Here is a 21,338-nt window from a genome sequence, read left to right as displayed (position 1 = left end):
GGGGCCGTTGCAGATTGTAGATTGCAGGGAAGCGGAAAGCTAATTCGCCGCGTAGATCTATAGAGTAAAAAGATAGTTCGTTTTGGAGATACGTTTGTTACCTAAGTTTCTAAAAAGATTTATTCCAGATATTTATGTCGTTGGTGAACAGTTAACTTCCAGTTGGAAAAAATTATGTAAGGCCGTATCTTCTGAGTTTCGCAGAATATGACTGTATGATGCTCTGTACTTTTTTGCCACTTTATATTGTCCAATAAATACATCTGCGATTACTTTTAGTTCAATTTTCTGAAGCTCTGGTTTGTGCGTACAAACACAATGTTGTAATAAGTTTTTGGCCTGCTTTTGACCTGAAGAATTTTCAAAGTAGGCTGCACTACTACTGCTTCACTAAACTATTTTCTATCCAACATCTTTGACGTTGCATATTTTTGGAATCGACAGAATGGTTCTGGTTTGCCATGGAAAGTACGAGTTCTTTCTTTAGCAAGACTATCAGCAATGTCGTCATCAGCAATTTATTTATCTCCTGACACCTCACACATAAATTTTATGTGAAATATTTCATGATAAATTTCACGTGAAAGTGGGATTGCACCAAAGCTTGGTGCTTAGTTCTTATTTATTCTCATTAGTTTTAGATCAGATAACAGCGAAAGTACAGGGTAATATTCCCTGGTGCTTAATGTATGCTGATTATGTAGGGTTAATAAGAAATAATGAAAGGGAGTTAGAGCACAAACTGAAACAGTGCAGACCAGCTCTTAAGGAAAAAGGTTTAAAACTTAATAGGACAGAAACAGTTTATTTGGAATGTTCCTTTAACGATGGAGTTACTACAAAATAAAATGATATCTTTGGATGGTGAAATCATTGTGAAAAGTAATAGTTTTATGTACGAAGGATCGGTATTACAGCGTAATGGAGTAATAGATGGAGGTGCATGCAGTAGAATTGGGGATAGATGGGAAGGAAGCAAGTGGTGTGTTGTGTGACAGAAAAATTCTAGTGAAGCTGAAGGGAATATTCTATAAAATAACAATAAGACCGGCGATGATGTACGCAGCTGAACGTTGAGCAGTTCTTCTTCTTGTAATGCCTATCCATTTCGGATGTTGGTGATTATCATGGCAATCTGCACTTTGCACACTGCCACTATAAAAAGATTTGTGGTTGTTGTGTTGAACCACGTACGTAGGTTTTTTAGCCAGGAAATCCTTCGCCTTTCTGGTCCTCGCTTTCCTTCTACTTTTTCTTGCAAGATCAGTTGCAGTAGTCCATATCTTTCACTGCTCCTCGTGATGTGACGGAGGTATTCGATTTTGGCTGTTTTCTTAAATGGAACACCCTGTATTTTAGTATTATAAGGAAATGATATTTTATGGTACTTTTTTATTTCTTAAGCATTTCCTCTACCTAACTGCTTCAGTTTGTAAGTTATTGGTGATTTAAACCAAATATTAATTGAAACAAAAAATAGTGAAATTTGATTAGGTTGGCCGTGAAAATACTCAATCACAAATAATTTTTCGGAAATAAATACATATTAATCTAGACTGATCCTTAAAATTAGCAATAATGGTTGATCTATCAAAATACCTACGTAGTTAAGATTGTTGATTCGATTAACAATTAAGCACAAATTAAAGCATTTAGGTATAGGAAATGCTTAAGAAATAAATAAAAAAGTACCATAAAATATTATTTCATTTCAATATTATAATACAGGGTGTTCGATTTAAGAAAACTCAGAAAATACTCATTCCGAGTTTCGACCAACACTGTATACTAAAATTAAAAGATTGGCTATACTGACAATTTTTAACAATAGTAGACTATATTAAAAATCATTTGAACATAAATAGAGTTTTTGATGTCAAACTACTAGAATTCTACAGGGTGTTAATGTTGCTACGAAATTAAGAAAAAAACGTAATTATCTTTTAAACTGCCCTGTATAATATTACAAAACCTCAAATTTTAAGAAAGATGACGTCGAGGAGAATCTAAAAATGTGAAAATATACAGGGTGTCACATTTTAAAAAACGAAGTTATAAGTATAACGAAGTCTGGTATAACCGGAAGTAGCAAATATTATGAATATTTTCATTAAATAGATCACTCTTCAGAACCCCTTCATTCCAATTTTCATGATTCTGTTGCATTTAGTTCTCGATATATTTCTAATAGGCCCTTTATCTGCCTCACCCTATATAGATGAAGATACAGGAATCAGTGGGAAGCATATAAGGAAGCAGTGTTAGAGTATGATGTGTAAAGTATGAGTAGTAGTTATAGTATTATTTACCTATAGTGCAGTCACTGAAGGTGGATATGAGCTTTTACCTCCGATTTCGTTGAACCTACATCGATTTGAATGAAAATTGGTGAGTGGTTAGAGGATATCTCAAGGAACCAAAGTGACATGGTGCCAACTTGCGCTTCTACCCCGGGGATGGGTGAAAATTATTTTATTAAAAATAATCCCATAATTCGTTAAAAGGACAAATTCTAAGCAAAATTTGTTATATAAAGTTATTACAATAAATCAAAACTTTTTGAGTTATTAAAGATCAAAGATTTTAATTTTTCGTGAGAAAAATGCATGTTTTTAACCGATTTTTCATAATTAACTCAAAAACTATAAGTTTTTACAAAAAAGTTATTATTACCACAATTGAAGCTAATAAAAAATTAAATAAACCCGTTACTAGAAAAACCTCTTAGTGTTAACTGAAAGTGAGTTATAGGTAATTGAATGTATATTTTTTTCGGCGAGTACCCAAATCTAAATATTCAAGCTTAAATAACGGGAAAATGATGCATTTTATAACATAAACTTATAAAACATTTCTCACAGTACAGTGAAACCTCGATAAGTCGGATTAATCGGGACTACAACCGATCCGGGTTATCGAAAATCCGGGTTAGCCGGAGAATATGGTAGTAATTAATAAAATACGGTATACTTAGAGATAAACTCCATTATAAATGCCAAAACATGAAATCCATATGAACGGTACATCTAAATTACATACAGTTGTATATAGTATTGTTTATTTCTTGGTAAAAAACTCAGTCGAAGTGAAAAAATTTTTGTTTTGTCTGATGAAAATCGGTCCGGGTTAGCCGGACTTCCGGGTTATCCGGGCCGACTTATCAGGGTTCCACTGTACTTAGAAATATCTATCAAATGAATCCTCGAACAAGTTAATAGCATTAAAATTTATGCTTAAAAAAGTTTTCAAAATTTATCTTTTAAATTTTTTTCCAAAAGATGTTATGTTTTTTTTCTCAAATAACTCCGTTAATTATTAGGATATCAGGTTTACCTAAAAACCATTTGAAAGTTAATTCTAAGCCTACGGCTCCACGGGCGAGAAATTGACGCTAGCAGTAGCAGCAAAATGCAAAATGGACTTAAGGTTCCGCGGAACGGAATGGGAACAGCCGAACTGAATCGACTACGCACAAGTCCTGTAGTCGGTACAGTTCGGCCATTCCCATTCCGTTCCGCGGAACCTCAAGTTCACTTCACTGCTACTGCCAGCGTCAATTTCTCGCCCGTGGAGCCGTTCGCTTACGGCTATTAAACGACGTTGAATTTAATCTTTTAAACTCCTTACTTTTTTAAAAATAAAACGTTAAATAGCCCCGGTTACATGGTTCTCGCAGCAAAATATAAGCTTTAAACGTTTTTATCTCGGTTATTTTTTAAATAAAAAATAAACGTAAAATATTTTATACGGATAAAATTAAATTTGGTTATATATCATTTTTTACGTATATTGAGTATTTTTGGAGTTATTATCAAAAGAAAATGAAAATTACGATAATTTTAAAAATTCAGATTTTTTTAAATTTTATCTATTTTTTACAAAGCGTTCTAAACCGATCAAAATTGTTGAAATTATTAAGTACTTATGCTAATATAAATAAATTCTTGTAAGGATTACTATAAATTTTAATTTTTGTGGAAATGGCGTATGTATTATTTTTGACTTTTTCCTAAAAAATTCAAAGGGGTTCTCTTATTTTCATGATAACTTGCTTAATTTTAATGTTATTAACTTGTTCTGGAGCTCATTTGATAGGTAATCCTAAGTTATTTGACAAGTGCTTAGCAGGTATATTTTATAAAATGCATCGTTTTCCCGTTATTTCAGCTTGAATACTTAGATCTGAGTAATCTTCGAAAAAAATTTACATTCAATTAACCATAACCCACTTTGAATTAACATCAGTTTAGTTGTTTAAGTGAAGTGTGTATTTAGTTTTTTATTATCTTTAATTTTGGTAATAACAACTTTTTTGTAAAAGCTTATAGTTTCTGAGTTATACGTGAAAAACAGCTTTAAAACATGCATTTTTTTACGAAAAAATAAAATCTTTGATCCTTAATAACTCAAAAAGCATTGATTAATATTAATAACTTTATATAACACATTTTGCTTAGAATTTATCGCTATATTGATTTCAGGTATTATTTTTGATAAAATAATTTTCACCCCCAAGAAGGGGTGGCTTTCACCACCAAGGTAAAAGCGCAAGTTTGCATCATGTCACCTTTGTTGCTTGAGGTATCCTCTAACTACTCACCACTTTTCATGAAAATTGATAGAGGTTCAACGAAATCGGAGGTGAAAACCTTCAGTGACTCCACTACTAATGTTGTTTTGAAAGAAAAAACATCGAAGTATTTTTACATATTTTTTTGCATTGTCATATATTGATTTCACCCATTTTGAAAAAAATGTGAAAATTTTGGATTATCCCACAGATAAACACAATTGTCCCAGAGACGTTGCAAATACAATTCCTCTGTTATTAGACTAGATACAATGACGAGTGAGGTATCGAATGAAAGCTTACAACCCACGAATGATATTCAATTTGAACTAGAACTTCCGGTTTTAGAGTTGCAACCAGAAAAGTACTGTTTAAAAGTCGCAGAGATAGTACAAAAGATATATTATTCGACGCGCCTTAGCAAGATGAGAACAAATATATACTTCCGGTTTCTGCAAATATAACTCCTACGTTATTAGAACTGATAGAATTACAAATGAGGCGTGGAACGAAAACTTATAACTCAAGGATGAAAAATTTAACCTCGGACTTCCGGTTTCAGAGTTGCAACTGAAAGTACTATTTTAAAGTCGTCGAAATAGTACAAGCCATATATTACTCGACGCGCTTTAGCCAGACGAGAATAAATATATACTACCGATTTTTATATATAGAAATTACTTCCGGTTAAAAAGGTGTAATCGGAAGTGCCGCATTATAGTCGCAGAAATGGGACATGTGATATATCAATCATCGCGTATTAAAAAGTCGAGCTTGAATATTCAGTTCAGGTTTTCATGTAATTTCCGGTTAAAAATTTATGACCGAAAGTTTGTCAAAAATGACTCAAAATTATTACTGAAATCGTATATTAATCGACGCAAAGTTATACGAAGAGTTCAAATACCGAAAACCTAGAACTTGGAAAATAGAAAATAATAATTCACTCCTTTATTTCTTCTTTAAAATTTGTCAATTCATTGCTTAAATATATGAAAAAATAAATACTTACGTAGATCCGAACATGTAACTTTAAGAACTTGCTTTGAAGGGCATTTTGTTCTTACGAAACTAATTTCAGAGGCTGTAGGATTTCTCATTCTAACATAGGGTACGTTTTCTTCAAAATCATATTCGATCTTCATTGAAGCCATGTTTCTAAAATCAAAGAATCATTGAATTAGACCATAACAGAAAAATCTTACTTTTGTTTTATTTTTTATACGATTTTTGGCCGATAAAGTTTCTTGAAGAAATTTATTAGTATGAAGTTGGAAGAAATAATCATGAAAAATGAGCAACAGTGCTTGGCATTTGCCGACTATCTAACGATCCTAGCAAGAACCGCGAAAGAGTTAAGAAGGGTGGTGAAGAAAATTATTGAAGAGACGCCGAAATTAGGATTGGAGCTAAATGGAGACAAAACTGACTATATGATGATGGGACGGACAGAAGAAAAAAAAGAAGAAGTAGACTTAGTTAGAAGATATAGTTTTTTGAATACCTAGGTGTAGTATTCGATGAAAACGTAAAAGAAAAATGGGAGCTCGATGCCAGAAATGCAAAAGGGAATAAAAAATTAGGCAGTTTAAGAGCACTAATGAACTCAAAATACGTTTGTTGGGAGTGCATATAGATTTTCATTTCGGAAAAAATCAAACAAGATAGAAATTTTTGTAATTTCATTAAGAAATGTTTAATAAACAACATATCAAAAAGTTCTACTCGAGAAGTGGGTGCTTCATTTTTTATTAAACAAATGAACTACGAAGTTTGATGTTTTTTTAAATAACTTCTAAAATATAAATTTTAGAAAAAAACTGACTTGACCATTGAAAATTTCAGAAAATTTTACAAAAAAAAAACCTTAGATAAAGAATTTTCTTAAATTAAATCTGTATCTTCTATAATTTTTAATTTATAACGCTAAAATCACCCTTCCCACAAACATTGGCGCACTGTAAACTAGCGTACGGCGAAGTGCACGGTTGAGTCATTTTAATGTAATTCTTTAACTAATGGATCAAATGAAATTTTACAAATTGAACATGAAAGAAGAATAATTAAGCTTTTATGGTTATAATAAAAAGAAATAAAATGTATGGGCATAAGTACGGTGGGGGCGGAAAGTGAGCCTTACATCAATTTTGTTTCAAATGATTTAAAAATGTGTAACTAATACAATGTTTCTTATAAAACCCTCAATTTTGCACAAATTACCTTTCAAGCATCTTACTAAATGATGTTTTATTCAAAAAAAATCTCAAAAATTTAATTCAAATGATATGAATATCTCAAAAAATGTAATTTTTGAAATCTTCGTAGTTTTATAGAATTACCACCACTTTAAGACGGTATTACTCAAGTTTGAACATATCTATTACAGTTTTATAAGTGCTTTTTTAAAGATTAGGATGTAATCTTTAAAATGCACTAAATTATTTTACTTTAGAAATTAAATAGACTATTTCTTTTTGAGAAAATTAAGAAAGATAACAAAAATGTAATACAAAAACCGAAAATTACCAGCTAAAAAAATGTTTATACAAAGTGATCAAAACTTTTCTCTGCAAAACTTACCTAAAATACATTTAATAATACAATAATAAATGTTTAGCAAAATTTTTTTTTAGCTCTTATACAGTATGTCTGCGTAACTTGGGACCTATTGATAACTTTTTTATTATCAGTTTTACGAAAAAAAGTTATTCTTTATAAAATACTCTGCATCGTATATAATTTAGGATGCAATCATCAAATATCAAATTTAATTAATTTTATACGGGGTATGTAAAAAATATGAATTTTACTCAAGAGTAAAGTACCGTTACATTTCACAATATCGAAAATTGTTATTAAGAAAAGTTGTTTGGAATTAAAAAATTGTTTTAGTGTTCAATTACATCCTTCTAATTAAAATATTGTGAGTAATAAAGGCAGTTAACTCTTAAGAAAAATTCATATTTTTTACATACCTCGTATAAAATTAAAAAAGTTTGATATCTGATGGTTGTATCTTAGATTTTAGACCAGGGAGAGCATTTTTTGAAGAATAACTTTTTTTCGTAAAAGTGATAATAAAATAGTTATCATAATTATAATAAAATGATGATGAGTATCCGTAATTTGAGAAAAAATTGAAAAAAATTTTTGCGATTAGAATGATGTATTCTTTTTCTCATGATCATCTTTCAGTGCGTCACAGTTTTTCGATTTCTTTCTAACGCATTAAATTGTATGTGACAGAAAAAAAGGCACGTCGGTGATTACATTTCGTCGGTGACATTTTTATAACATTTATTCTATTTATTCTAGTTGTCGATAGATGGCGCCATAATAAAAATTTTTTTTTTAATTAGATAATAATATTACAAATATAATCTGTATAATTTATAAGACTATACAAATCAAAGAAAATACCATTTTATAAATGCAAGAAACACATTTGATTTGTTTTTATTCCAAATTGAAAATAAAATGTGACAACTGTCAGATTTAACTAAAATGTCATGTTAGAATAAATGTCATAAATGTGTATTATCACAGACTTACCCTTTTTCCTATAATTTGTTACGCACTGAAAAATGATCATGAAAAGGACAATAATTGTATATTTAAACATAGTTTTTAATTTTAAACAACTTTTCATAATAGAATTTTTTAATATTCTGGAATATAAAGGTACTTTACTCTTTAACGAAATTCATATTTTTGACATAACTCGAATAAAATTGATAAAATTTGATATCTGATGGTTGAGTTTTAGATTTTTGACTATTCAGAGCATTTTATGAAGAATAACTTTTTTTCGTTAAATTGATAATAAAAAAGTTTTCCATGTGGTTCCTAGCTACGCAGACATACTGTATAAGAGCTTCTGTATAAGAATTTTCAAATTGCAATGCCATATTCGGATTCAACATAATCAAAAACAAAATAGAAACATATTTGATCACAGTAAAATGATGAATTTAACGATATTTTTAAAATTATTTATACAAAACAATTGTTATTGTTTAAACAATTAATAAACAATTAGCGGCCAAATGTGCGAGTAGAACTTTTTACTTTAACATGTATATAAACTAACAAAAAGAGTTTTAGAAAAATATAAGCTTGTTTGAATTTTTCCAAAACAATGCATGTTTTCAGTTGTAATTGCACTCCCCTATGTAGACAAGGCATGGACGTTAAATAAGAAGAGGATACTCTGGAAAGATGGGAAAAGAAAATATTGATACGCGTATTCGGAAGACGGAAGACAGAAGACGGGTGAGAGAGAAGAACCAACAACGAATTAATGACTTTGTAGATAAAACCTATCCATCCCAACCCAAACCATCCCAAGTTCGTCAACTCACAAAGAATCAGATGGTTGGGACATGTAGAAAGAATGGCAGTGACAGAATGCCTGAGCTAGTTATTATCAGAAAACTAATCGGCCCCTAAAGAATAGGTAGACCCAGAACGGGGTGGATTAATAAAGTGGAGGATGACTTTAAATACGTGAAGGTAAGGAACTGGAAAAGAAAAACACAAAACAGAAGTCAATGGAGAACTATTGTTCATAAGGTCTTTCAGAGTAGTTAAGAATTTTGTATAGGCTATAGTCAAACCCCGAAGTTCCTGCACTCCTAGTGACTAGTCAATCCTCTGACTAACGGTCTTAGTCAAACCTCGAAATAAATTCCATTTTCGGCCTTTGACTAGTTAAACCTAGGAGAGACTATCTCGGTTAGGCAAACTTTGACCTGTCAGACTCCGATTAGGTATTAAATTATTGTAATTTGTTATATTGGAGGCTATGGGTGAAAAATAGGTCGATTTCAGGATATAATTCAGGAATTTTTGAAACCTATCAGGTGTTGTAAAGGACGATGCCAGGAATAACTTCTACTAAAATGTGACCAAAAATATTGTGAACTTTTTTTGTTAATGCGATTTTCATTTGTTAAATTTGCAATTTTTAAAGATTTTTAATTTTGCAGCTTAGGATATTGATTCTAGGGAAAAACTTTTTAATATAAAGTTGTAGTAAATTAAAAACCTACAATTTGAGCTATGGTAAGTTTAATTTCGTTTATTGGTTATTGCAACACAGCCTGCGAAAGGTCCAAAATGGCCGTTTTTTACAATTGCGTTATTTATTGTACAAATATTTTTTTTTATTTTTTAAAGCTTTAAAATGAAGATCTTTCAATTCCAAACATAAAAAAAGTTGTAAGGCTGGATTAACGAATTTGTTGCTTAGATATTATAAATTGTTTATCCCAAGAGGTCAAATATCGAAGGCTATACCTTTTTGAAAAAAAATCGTAGAGAGTTAGTGAAACATCCAATCTACTTCTAAAGAGTTATATTTTCATATTCTGATGTAAATAAATGCGTAAAACATTTTTAAACTTCAAATTTTTGGGCTTGAAAATAAGGGGGCAATTTTCGTTATAAACATTTAGAGCTGAAGCGGCCCTGTACATCCTATGAGTTTCTAACTTACAGATTATTGTTGCTGAAGACGAAACGAAGATTTATAAAAAAATAAAAAATTTCTACAACCAACTGAAGCCGAGATAATTGTTTCTTTTTTCTTAAATCGTAGTGCCTTTATTTACAACAATTAAGAAATTATTTTACAGTCATTGACTAAAGAAAGACTTATATTATCTTAAATTAAAAATAATTATAAAATATAGTTACATTTAATTATTAAAAATTATTTTTAAAATCGGTGCTTTTGCGAGCGTCCGAATTTTGCAAATCGCCCGGCTCGCTTCAAATCCGCGCCTCGGAAAATTTTTACGTAACTTGTATTAAATTTTGACCGAAAACAATTTAATAATATTTTACCATTATAATATACAGTCTATTTACCACTTTATTTGTTTTTCTTGATAAACTTTTATATGTGAAATCTCATTTCTGAAGAAATAATATTACAAACATGATACATAATATGAAATATATAACTATATTTTTAATTTTTTCATTGTTATATAAATATAATAATAATAATGTTACTTCTTATTATACAATATAAAACTTTTTCTTCTTGTAGTGACTATCCGTTTTGGATGTTGGCGACCATCATGGCGATCTGTACTTGCACACTAAATCGGTACTGATGCTCTAAAAAGATTTGTAGTTGTTGTGTTGAACGACGTACGTAAATTTTCTAGCAAGGTAATCCTTCGCCTTCCTGGTTCTCAGTTTCCAAATGGGGTTTGCCAAATTGCCATGATGGTCGCAAACATCCAAAACGGATAGTCACTACAAGAAGAAAAAGTTTTATATTGTATAATAAGAAGTAACATTATTATTATTATATTTATATAACAATGCAAAAATTAAAAATATAGTTATATGTATCATTTTTGTAATATTATTTCTTCAGAAATGAGATTTCGCATGTAAAAGTTTATCAAGAAAAACAAATACAGTGGTAAATACACTGTATATTATAATGTAAATTGTTTTCGGCCAAAATTTAATACAAGTTACGTAAAAATTTTCCGTGCGCGCGGATTTGAAGCGAGCTAGGCGATTTGCAAAATTTGGCCGCTCGCAAAAGCACCGATTTTAAAAATACTTTTTAATAATTAAATGTAATTATAGTTTATAATAATTTTTATTTTAAGATAATATAAGTCTTTCTTTAGTCAATGACTGTAAAATAATTTCTTAATTGTTATAAATAAAGGCACTACGATTTAAGAAAAAATAAACAATTATCTCGGCTTCAGTTGGTTGTAAATTTTTTTTATTTTTTTATAAATCTTCGTCTTGTCTTTAGCAACAACAATCTGTAAGTTAGAAACTCATAGGATGTACAGGGCCGCTTCAGCTCTAAATGTTTATAACGAAATTTGCCCCCTTATTTTCAAACCCAACATTTAACTCGGCTTCAGCTGGTCGTAGAATTTTTTTATTTCTTTATAAATCTTCGTTTCCTCTTCAGAAACAATAATCTGTAAGTTAAAAACTCATAGGATGTACTGGGCCGCTTCAGCTCTAAATGTTTATAACGAAATTTGCCCCCTTATTTTCAAACCCAAAAATTTGAGGTTTAAAAATGTTTTACGCATTTATTTACATCATAATATGAAAATATAACTCTTTAGAAGGAGATTGGCTGTTACAACAACTCTCTACGATTTTTCTTCAAAAAGTTATAGCCTTCGACATTTGACCTCTTGGGATAAACAATTTATAATATCTAAGCAACAAATTCGTTAATCCGGCCTTGCAATTTTTTGTTATGTTTGGAATTGAAAGATCTTCATTTTAAAGCTTTAAAAAATAAAAAAAAAATTATTTGTACAATAAATAACGCAATTGTAAGAAACGGCCATTTTGGACCTTTCGCATGCTGTTTTGCAATAACCAATAAACGAAATTAAACTTACCTTAGCTCAAATTGTAGGTTTTTTAATTTACTACAACTTTCTATCAAAAAGTTTTTCTCTAAAATCAATAACCTAAGCTGCAAAATTAAAAATCTTTAAAAATTGCAAATTTAACAAATGAAAATCGCAATTAAAAAAAAAGCTCACAATATTTTTGGTCACATTTTAGTAGAAGTTATTCCTGGCATCGTCCTTTACAACACCTGATAGGTTTCAAAAATTCTTGAATTACATCACGTTTTTTCACCCACAGCTTGGGGTATTAATAAAACATCATTTTTTAATTTGAATGCTTGTTATTTTTATATTGTCGCAGTTAAAATAAAAAATTAGTCTTTATTCTCACATGGTGAAACATTATAACATTTAGAATTGCACAACACTTTAGACTTTTTACATTAACATAATTTTGAAGGGAATTTTTTATTGTAGTAACATTTTAAAGACTTGTCCCCTTTTTAGAATCTTTTGTACTGATTTCTCTTACAAAAAGCTGAACTAGGCACATCTAGTCCAGAGAAATAAAATTTTTCTCGTGACACATCCCCCTCCAGGCCGAGACCAAATTTTTGTGAGTAGTATGGACATCAACATTATTAACCTATATGTTTCCTGCAGCCGATTTTGATGATATACATAGTTATAAACAAATGAAGATCAAAAAACGCTAAATTTTCGCTTTTTTCGTCTATTACTAAAAAGTGAAGCATTTTAAACAAATTTTAGAGTAATAATCTAATAAATCATATAATAACCTTCAATATGGCGTCCGCTGCATATGTCTATGCTTAAATTGTTGCTTAGAAAATTGGAAAATAAATCATAAATTTTGAGAATTTATAAATGTTCATAACTTTTGTAAAAATTAAGTTAGAACTTTCTTATTACAGAGAATACTGAGACTTCTGGTGCTTAAATTATATTCTAAATTTCAAAGCAATTGGTCAAATAGTTTAAAAGTTATTTAATTTGTTTATCCCAAATTCATGTTTTTGCAACACTATAAGTCAGAAAACGATGAGGTTATGGTAATACTTCTGACAGGTTATGAAAGAAGAAGATTTATGCTATTAACTTAATTACAAAAAATGACAAAAAACAATTTTAAATAGTGTAAAATTATTTTGCAAGAACATGTCGATTTTTTGCTTATAAACAATTAGAATAACTTTTGAACCGTAACCTGTAGAAAAATTGTTTTTCAATATTTAGAAAGACTGAATTTTTATACACATTTATAAAGAAAAACAATTGTCCTATGACAATTAGGGACGAAGTTAGCACCCTTCTTTCGCGTACATCAAAGTTTTAACTTACCAAGTATACAAAAGATTTCCTTTCAAGGAAATCGTCCACAAAGCTTAAAATTTTGGCCCTTAAAATCGGCCAGCGTTGAAACTTGGGTTAGCGATGAGAGGGGGGAAGGAGCTGTTAACTGTATCTCTGGTTCTCGATTATTTATTTCGTTGTTTCTTTTTTTAATTTCTATGTACTTTTTACGTACATTACGAATGGGCGTTATTTAAATAAACTAATTGTTATATACACTATCAAATTTGTTTAAACATTTTTTTTCAATTTTTTAAATAATATTTGATGTAACTTTTATTGTAAAACGTACATATTAGTTTTACAGGGCGTAACAAAAATACAGATCATAAATTAAATCACATATTCTGGGACCAAAAATATATCGATTAGACCTAACTTACCTTAATACAAATGTGCACATAAAAAAGTTACAAAACGAAAATCGATTTTTTCCAATATATCGAAAACTATTAGAGATTTTTTATTGAAAATAGGAATGTATCATTCTTATAACAGGAACATCTTAAAGAAAAACTATAGTGAAATTTGTGCATCCCATAAAAATTTTATGGGGGTTTTGTTATCTTAAACCCCCCAAACTTTTGTGTACGTTCCAATTAAATTATAATTGTGGTACCATCAGTTAAACTTACTGTTTTAAAACTTTTTTGCTTCTTAGCATTTTTTCGATAAGGCAGTTTTTATCGAGTTGCGGCTTCTTTTTTAATATGTTTACATAAAGATTTTATGGGGCTTTTGTTCCTTTACACCCCCCAAATGGTTGTGTACGTTCCAATTAAACTATTACTGCGGTACCATTAGTTAAACACAATGTTTCTAAAACTTTTTTGTCTCTTAGTATTTTTTCGATAAGGCACCTTTTATCAAGATTTGGCTTCTTTTTTAATATGGTTCAAAATATGCCTAAAAATGTAAATTATAAATAAATTTTCATACGATTACCAAGTCTCCATAATCGTACTTAAGCATATTTAGAAATATGTAGTGGATTTGATTAATATTCAAAATATCTCAATAAAAACTGACTTTTCGAAAAAGTACTGAGAGGCAAATAATTTTTAAAAACATTGTGTTTAACTAATGGTACCACAATAATAATTTAATTGGAACGTACACAAAAGTTTGGGGGGTTTAAAAGAACAAAATGGGGTGTCAAAATTTTACTATAATTTTTTTGTAAGATGCTCCTGCCATAAAAATACCACATGTCTATTTTCAATAAAAAATCTCTCGGAATTTTTGATATATTGCACAAAATCGATTTTCATTTTGTAATTTCAAAGGACTGTAACTTTTTTTATGTGCATATTTATACAAAGGTAAGTTAGGTTCAATCGAACTATTTTTGGTCCCAGAATATGCGATTAAATTTATGACCTGTATTTTTGTACACCCTGTAATTATTACACACTAATCCTATTCAATTATTCCTAAATCTAACATTGGCTTATAATATTGAATTGAAAATAAAAAATCTCAAATAAACTAGGTTTTATTTATCGATAAACATGCTACTAGATATAAACGAAAAATGAAATGTAACAAAATTAGAGAGAGGATAAAAAGAACAAAATTATTTTCAGAAAGTTTCTACAATATTGTAATAATTGTATCTTACAAGATAGAAAGTTATAATTTTTAAATTGCAAAAAAAAAACAAAAATTAAGATATTTCATACGTTTTGGTATGATAACAAGACTATTAAAATAAAATTAAAGGAGATTCATTTAGGAATACTTGTATTTTTATGAAAACGTAACAATTATCAGTTACCCATTTAATATAAGTTATTGTAAAGTCAAGTGCATATGCAAAATATCGTAAAAGAATTTCCAAAAATTGTTTACACAATTTACATAGTTATTTAAATAACCACTTTATTAACAAAAAACATATCCGTAACGTACGCAAAGAGTACATACAGATTAAAAAAAAACTCCAAAATAGATAATAGTGAAAGATAGAGGTTTTGGTTATCGAAGTCCATAAACTATTTATATCTCTGTACTAACAAGTACTCGGTGCAACCAGTTTTGCAAGAGCAGATTATTTTAATAAAATATCTGGTATAAAGAAGATCTTTTGATCGAATCGGTACTAACGGTTCTTAGCTTAATTTCCAACCCCAGTCAATTACGTTTATCTCTTGTTTGGTGGTTCTGTAACTTCAGTTTTTCATTCATCTAATAGCATGTTTACCAAAAAAATAAAACCTAGTTCATTTGAGATTTTCTGATTTCTATAGACCAATACTATTTTTAGAAACAATTGAATGGGATAATTTGTTTTTTCATACTTTAAATTATTACTAAGTTTAATAAAAGACTATGTATTATTATATTATTCATAAATATACATGTTTTGTGATTAAAATTACTTCAAATATTATTAAAAAAAATTGAAAAAAATTTTTTTAAACAAATTTGATGGTGTACTTATATAACAATTAATTTATTTAAATAATGCATACTCGTACTGTACGCAAAAAGTACATAAATTAAAAAAAGAAACGTCGAAATCCGTAGGCGAGAACAAGAGATATAGCTAACAGTTCCTTCCCCCTTCTCATCGATCTCCCAAGTTTCAAGGCCGGCCGATTTTAAGGGTCACATTTTGAAGCCTTGTGGACGATTTGTTTGAAAGTAGATATTTTTTATATTTGGTACATTAAAACTCTGAAGTATGTTCTTTCAAATGTGACTGATTTGATTTCGTAATTGTTATAAAGAAAGCTGCTGTGACTTAAAAAAATGGGGACGGGCAACTTCGTCCCTAATTGTCCTAGGACAATTTTTTCTTTTTTTTAATTTGTATAAAAATTTAGTCTTTCTAAATATGAAAAAATAATTTTTCTACGGGTAATGGTTAAAAAGTTATTCTAATTGTTTATAAGCAAAAAATCGACATGTTCTTGCAAAATAATTTTGCGATACTTAGAATTATTTTTTGTCATTTTTTTTAAATTGAATTATTAGCATAAATTTTCTTCTTTCATAAACTATCCAAAGTATTACTGTAATTTCATCATTTTCTGACTTATAGTGTTGAAAAAAAAATAATTTGGGATAAACAAATTAAATAACTTTTAAACTATTTGACCAATTATTATGAAATTTAGAGTATAATTTAAGCACCAGAAGTTCCAGCATTCCGTATAATAAGAAAGTTCTAAGTTAATTTTTACATAAGTTATGAACATTTATAAAAACTCAAAATTTATGAATTATTCTGCAATTTTCTAAGTAACCAATAAGGATAGACATATTCAGCGGACGCCATATTGAAGTTTTTTATATGATTTATGAGTTTTTTAGTTCCAAATTTGTTTAAAATGCTTAACCTTTTGGCAATAGACGAAAAAAGCGAAAATTTAGCGTTTTTTGATCTTCATTTGTTTATAACTATGTATATCATCAAAACTGGCTGCAGGAAACATATAGGTTATTATTATAGATGTCCACACTACTCAAAAAATTTGGTTTCGGTCTGGAGGGGGTTGTGTCACCAACATGATATCTTTTTCCTTATTTCTCTGAACTAATCTTCCTATTTAAGGAAATTCTTGTCACGTTATTTCATTCTACTATTAATTTACCTACTACGTTTCTACTACCCTACTCTGTATAAACCATCAACGATTTTATCTTGTATGATACCCAAAACATTTTGAGCATCTCCTTTAGCTCCATCAAAGCTGGGAATAGGTGTGATTACAGCTTTGCCGATTGTAACTGGCTGAAAATTTTTCTTCAGTGACTTAATTATTTCATAACATTAGCCTGATCATGAAGACCTTCAATTAGACCGGGCTGTATCGTCGCTCCCGCTAGAGAAATTATTCCGATTCGATTTTTTTTTGCAAAAACTTACTCAAAAAGAAATTATCCTTATAACATATCCACAGGGTGCTGGGCGGTGCCGTGCTCGAAAAATTGTTTAAATTTTTTTTAAACAAATTCACAAAAATAATTTTTTCATTTCGAACAATATTTTTTCAGATAATTTGGGTCATTCTGAGCAAAAAAGTCTGTTGTCATTTTTCTTTAAAATTGATTGTTGTCGAGTTATATGCGAATAAAAATTTGAAAAATGCGAAAATGGCCATTTTCAAGGCTTAATATCTCGATTAAAAATTATTATTGTGAAATTCAAAAAGTGACCAAATCAAGTTTCAGACCCTTCTTCAAGGTTATGAAGAGATTTGTGTCATTATTTTATTACAAAGCTGCTATTTTTAATTATTATTAACAATTAGCGCTATATTCCAACTGTATCGTCGCCCCCAGTTAGCGAAACTATTTCGATTAGATTTTTTTGCACCAACTTACTCAAAAAGAGGTCCAAATAACAATCAAAAATAACACATCCACAGGGTACCGGGCGGTGCCGTGGTCGAATAATTGTTTAAACATTTTTTTTAACAAATTCACAAAAATAATTTTTTTTTATATGGTCATTTTCGCATTTTTCAAATTTTAAATCACATATAACTCGACAAAAATCACAAGAGAGAAATCACAAATTTTAGAGAAAAATCACAGGAGACCTTTTTTGCTCAGAATGTCCCAAATTATCTAAAAAAAATTTGTTCGAAGTAAAAAAAATATTTTTGTGAATTTGTTTAAAAAAATTGTTTAAACAATTTTTCGACCACGGCACCCTGTGGATATGTTATAAGGACCTCTTTTTGAGTAAGTTGAGTGCAAAAAATCGAATCGGAATAATTTCGCTAGCGGGGGCGACGATACAGCCCGGTCTAAATCGCCTTTTCTTGATTTATTTTTATATGTTCTGTCTTTACACAATGGATGCATGTAATTCTAAAATTTTGCACGTATGTGCGCCAAAACTTTCTTTTTGCCAAACACAACAAACCACATCTGAAGAAGTAATCCAAATTATTGAACAATTTTCTTCCTTTCTTAGTAACGACGGTCCAGAGGATTTGTCAGTATAGTGATCCTTAATTTTTTCTCCTATTGAAGAATCTGATTTCACAGTTGATGATGGCATTCTCATTTGATATCTTTGAGATAAAATAAAATTTTGATTTCAAGTTGAAACGTTTTTTGATGAATTTTTTTAAGATTCTAGGTAAAGCAAGAGCTTTGGCACGTACACCATGTAGTGCACTGTATAGTAAAACAATTTAGTCTGCAAGTTATAACAGATACATTGTTGAAATCAAAAGAGTTAAGTAGATTTAAAATTCCAACAAAGTTGCCACTTAATAGTATCATCAGTATAAATTTGCGTCCACCGGATGAATTGATAACGTTTTCTAAATTTTCTCCTGTCTCAAGATAGACGAAGAAAGTCTGTCTGTGATTCGATAAAAAAACTCTTCAGGAGAAAGTCTGAAGACTTTTTATCGAGTGTACAGTACAGTACAGATCGACGTACGACCGGAGTCTGTCAGTTGCTTCTACGATTGCCTAGGCAAAACCCGAAACAGATTATTTTTCTCTCAACGTTTGACTAAAAAGTTAGGCACTCCTAGGTTTGACTAAAAACACTTCAGTCAAAGCCAGAAAATGAAATTTATTTCGGGGTTTGACTAAGACAGTCAGACCTGAGGATTGACTAGTCAAACCAAGGAGTGCCGGAAGCCGGAACTTCGGGATTTGACTATAACATATATACATACTTAAGTTTGAGTTTTGTTTAAAATAATTTCAATTAGTTAATCTTATGATTATATTGTATACAAATGCCCTAGGTCGTAACGACCTGTGCGTATAAATAAATAAATAAAGTTACTTACTCGTACGTCAGTGTTTTACAAAGAGACGTCGCAGCAGCTGCTAAAACAGCAATGGACTGGTTAAGTGGCAGGCTTTTATTAATACTTTCAGTGCATAATTTTCCAACTTCACCCTTTTCGTTAAATGTTAAAAATCCTTCGGAGTAATATCTTAACGGATGCGGAGTTACCATATCAGCTTTTTTCATTGATTCAACTGTTGGCGCCAAACTCACTAAAAAATATTAAAAATTAATATAAAATTCTCAAATGCTACAACTAATTTTAATTACAACTATAAAATATAAGAATTCCTTATAATTTTCTATTCGCGGTGTGCAAGTACTTGGAAGGGATACGCGAAACGGTCGTGCGCGAATAGCGGAGAAATATTGCAACTTTCTTAAATAATTCATATTGTCAACTGAAATTGTCAAATTGACGTACATTTCATACCTATTGTCATTTAAGAAGAAAAACTATATATTGCTTCACAATATTGATATGATATGCAATTATTATATAAAGGTAAATTTAATTAATTGTATTTTGATTGCAATACTGCATTTTAATAACTAATTTTATTTACTACATACAATTGTTTACGTTTGAATAACACAACCTAAATCTTATTTTTTCTTATTATTTTTTTTTTGGACTATGGCCTTGACAATTATCCAGTAACCAGGACCATATGATTGGCCAATATAATTATTAAAAGTGCGAATAAAAGTTCAGAGCGTAGAAATAGGTGTCGCTTTTCCGAACTTGCACGGTCCCAATAATTGCAAACAATAATTATTATTATATTCGGCTTTCTAATTATACAGTATATTTTACCAATAATAATTGTTTATACTTGTAGTCAGAGAGATAGAAGCGGATTTTGTGCGTGATAAGTAATATGGAAAAACTATACGGGGATATGCTGAATTAGTTGTGTACATGATTTTCCCCAACGGGCGGAAACTAGAGTGTGGGACGAGGGTAGTTATAAGTATAAGGGGTCAAAGTCGCGGTTAATATTATTTTTTTTGTGACACTCATGATCGAGATAGTGCACCAAAATTTGGGAATAAGTAGGTCATGACGTAACTAAGTAAAATATCCAGGGGCGAAACGCTGCGTGGCCGACATAGGGGTGGGGGCAGGGGTGAATATAAAGGGTGTACAAAAATACAGGTCATAAATTAAATCACATACTCTGGGACCAAAAATAGTTCGATTGAACCTAACTTACCTTAGTACAAATGTGCACATAAAAAAAGTTACAGTCCTTTGAAATTACAAAATGAAAATCGATTTTTTCCAATATATAGAAAACTATTAAATATATTTTATTGAAAATAGACATGTGGCATTCTTATGGTAGTAGTATATCTTAAGAAAAAATTATAGTGAAATTTGGACATCCCATAAAAATTTTATGGAGGTTTTGTTCCTTTAAACCCCCCCAAACTTTTGTGTACGTTCCAATTTAATTATTATTATAGTACCATTAGTTAAACACAATATTTTAAAAACTTTTTGCCTCCTAGCACTTTTTCGAAAAGTCAGTTTTTATCGAGATATTTTGAATTTTTGTCAAATCCACCACATATTTGTATATGGTTAAGTACGGTTATGGAGACTTGGTAATAATATGAAAATTTATTTATGATTTAAATTTTTAGGTACATTTTGAACCATATTAAAAAAGAAGACGGTTTAACTAATGGTACCGCAGTAAAAGTTTAATTGGAACATACACAAACATTTGGGGGGTTTAAAGGAACAAAACCCCCATAAAATTTTTATGTAAACATATTAAAAAAGAAGCCGCAACTCGATAAAAACTGCCTTATCGAAAAAATACTAGGAGGCAAAAAAGTTTTAGAAATATTGAATTTAACTAATGGTAGCACAATAATAATTTAATTGGAACGTACGCAAAAGTTTGCGGGGTTTAAGGGAACAAAACCCCCATAAAATTTTTATGGGGTGCACAAATTTTACTATGATTCTTTTTTTAAATATTCCTGCCATAAGAATGCCACATGTCCATTTCAACAAAAAATCCCTAATAGTTTTCGATATATTCGGAAAAATCGATTTTTATTTTGTAACTTCAAAGGGCTGTAACTTTTTTTATGTGCATATTTGTACAAAGGTACATTAGGTTAATTCGAACTATTTTTGGTCTCAGAATATGTAATTTAATTAATAACCTGTATTTTCGTTACACCCTGTATAAATTATTAGGGGTTTTTTGTGACGTTAGTGATCGAGATACTGCACCAAAATTTGGAA

The 21,338-nt window shown here is 29.9% G+C and overlaps 1 protein-coding gene across 3 annotated transcripts in view; it reads right to left on the bottom strand.

Annotated features, from left to right (window-relative positions):
• Window positions 1-21,338, bottom strand: part of LOC126888063 (atrial natriuretic peptide-converting enzyme) — a 331,414-nt gene that overhangs the window by 42,115 nt on the left and 267,961 nt on the right. For all 3 annotated transcript variants that reach the window (XM_050656080.1, XM_050656081.1, XM_050656082.1), the window contains 2 exons: window positions 19,071-19,284; window positions 5,583-5,728 (listed from right to left, as the gene is read on the bottom strand). In XM_050656080.1, the coding sequence (XP_050512037.1) occupies window positions 5,583-5,728; window positions 19,071-19,284 (360 nt within the window). The remainder of the gene's footprint in view (window positions 1-5,582; window positions 5,729-19,070; window positions 19,285-21,338) is intronic.

The sequence above is a fragment of the Diabrotica virgifera genome, chromosome 7 (assembly GCF_917563875.1).
Source record: "Diabrotica virgifera virgifera chromosome 7, PGI_DIABVI_V3a".
In the NCBI taxonomy this organism is placed as follows: Eukaryota; Metazoa; Arthropoda; class Insecta; order Coleoptera; family Chrysomelidae; genus Diabrotica; species Diabrotica virgifera.
The sequence above is the reverse complement of the archived record's forward strand: the minus strand, read 5'-3'. Positions and strand labels throughout refer to the sequence as shown.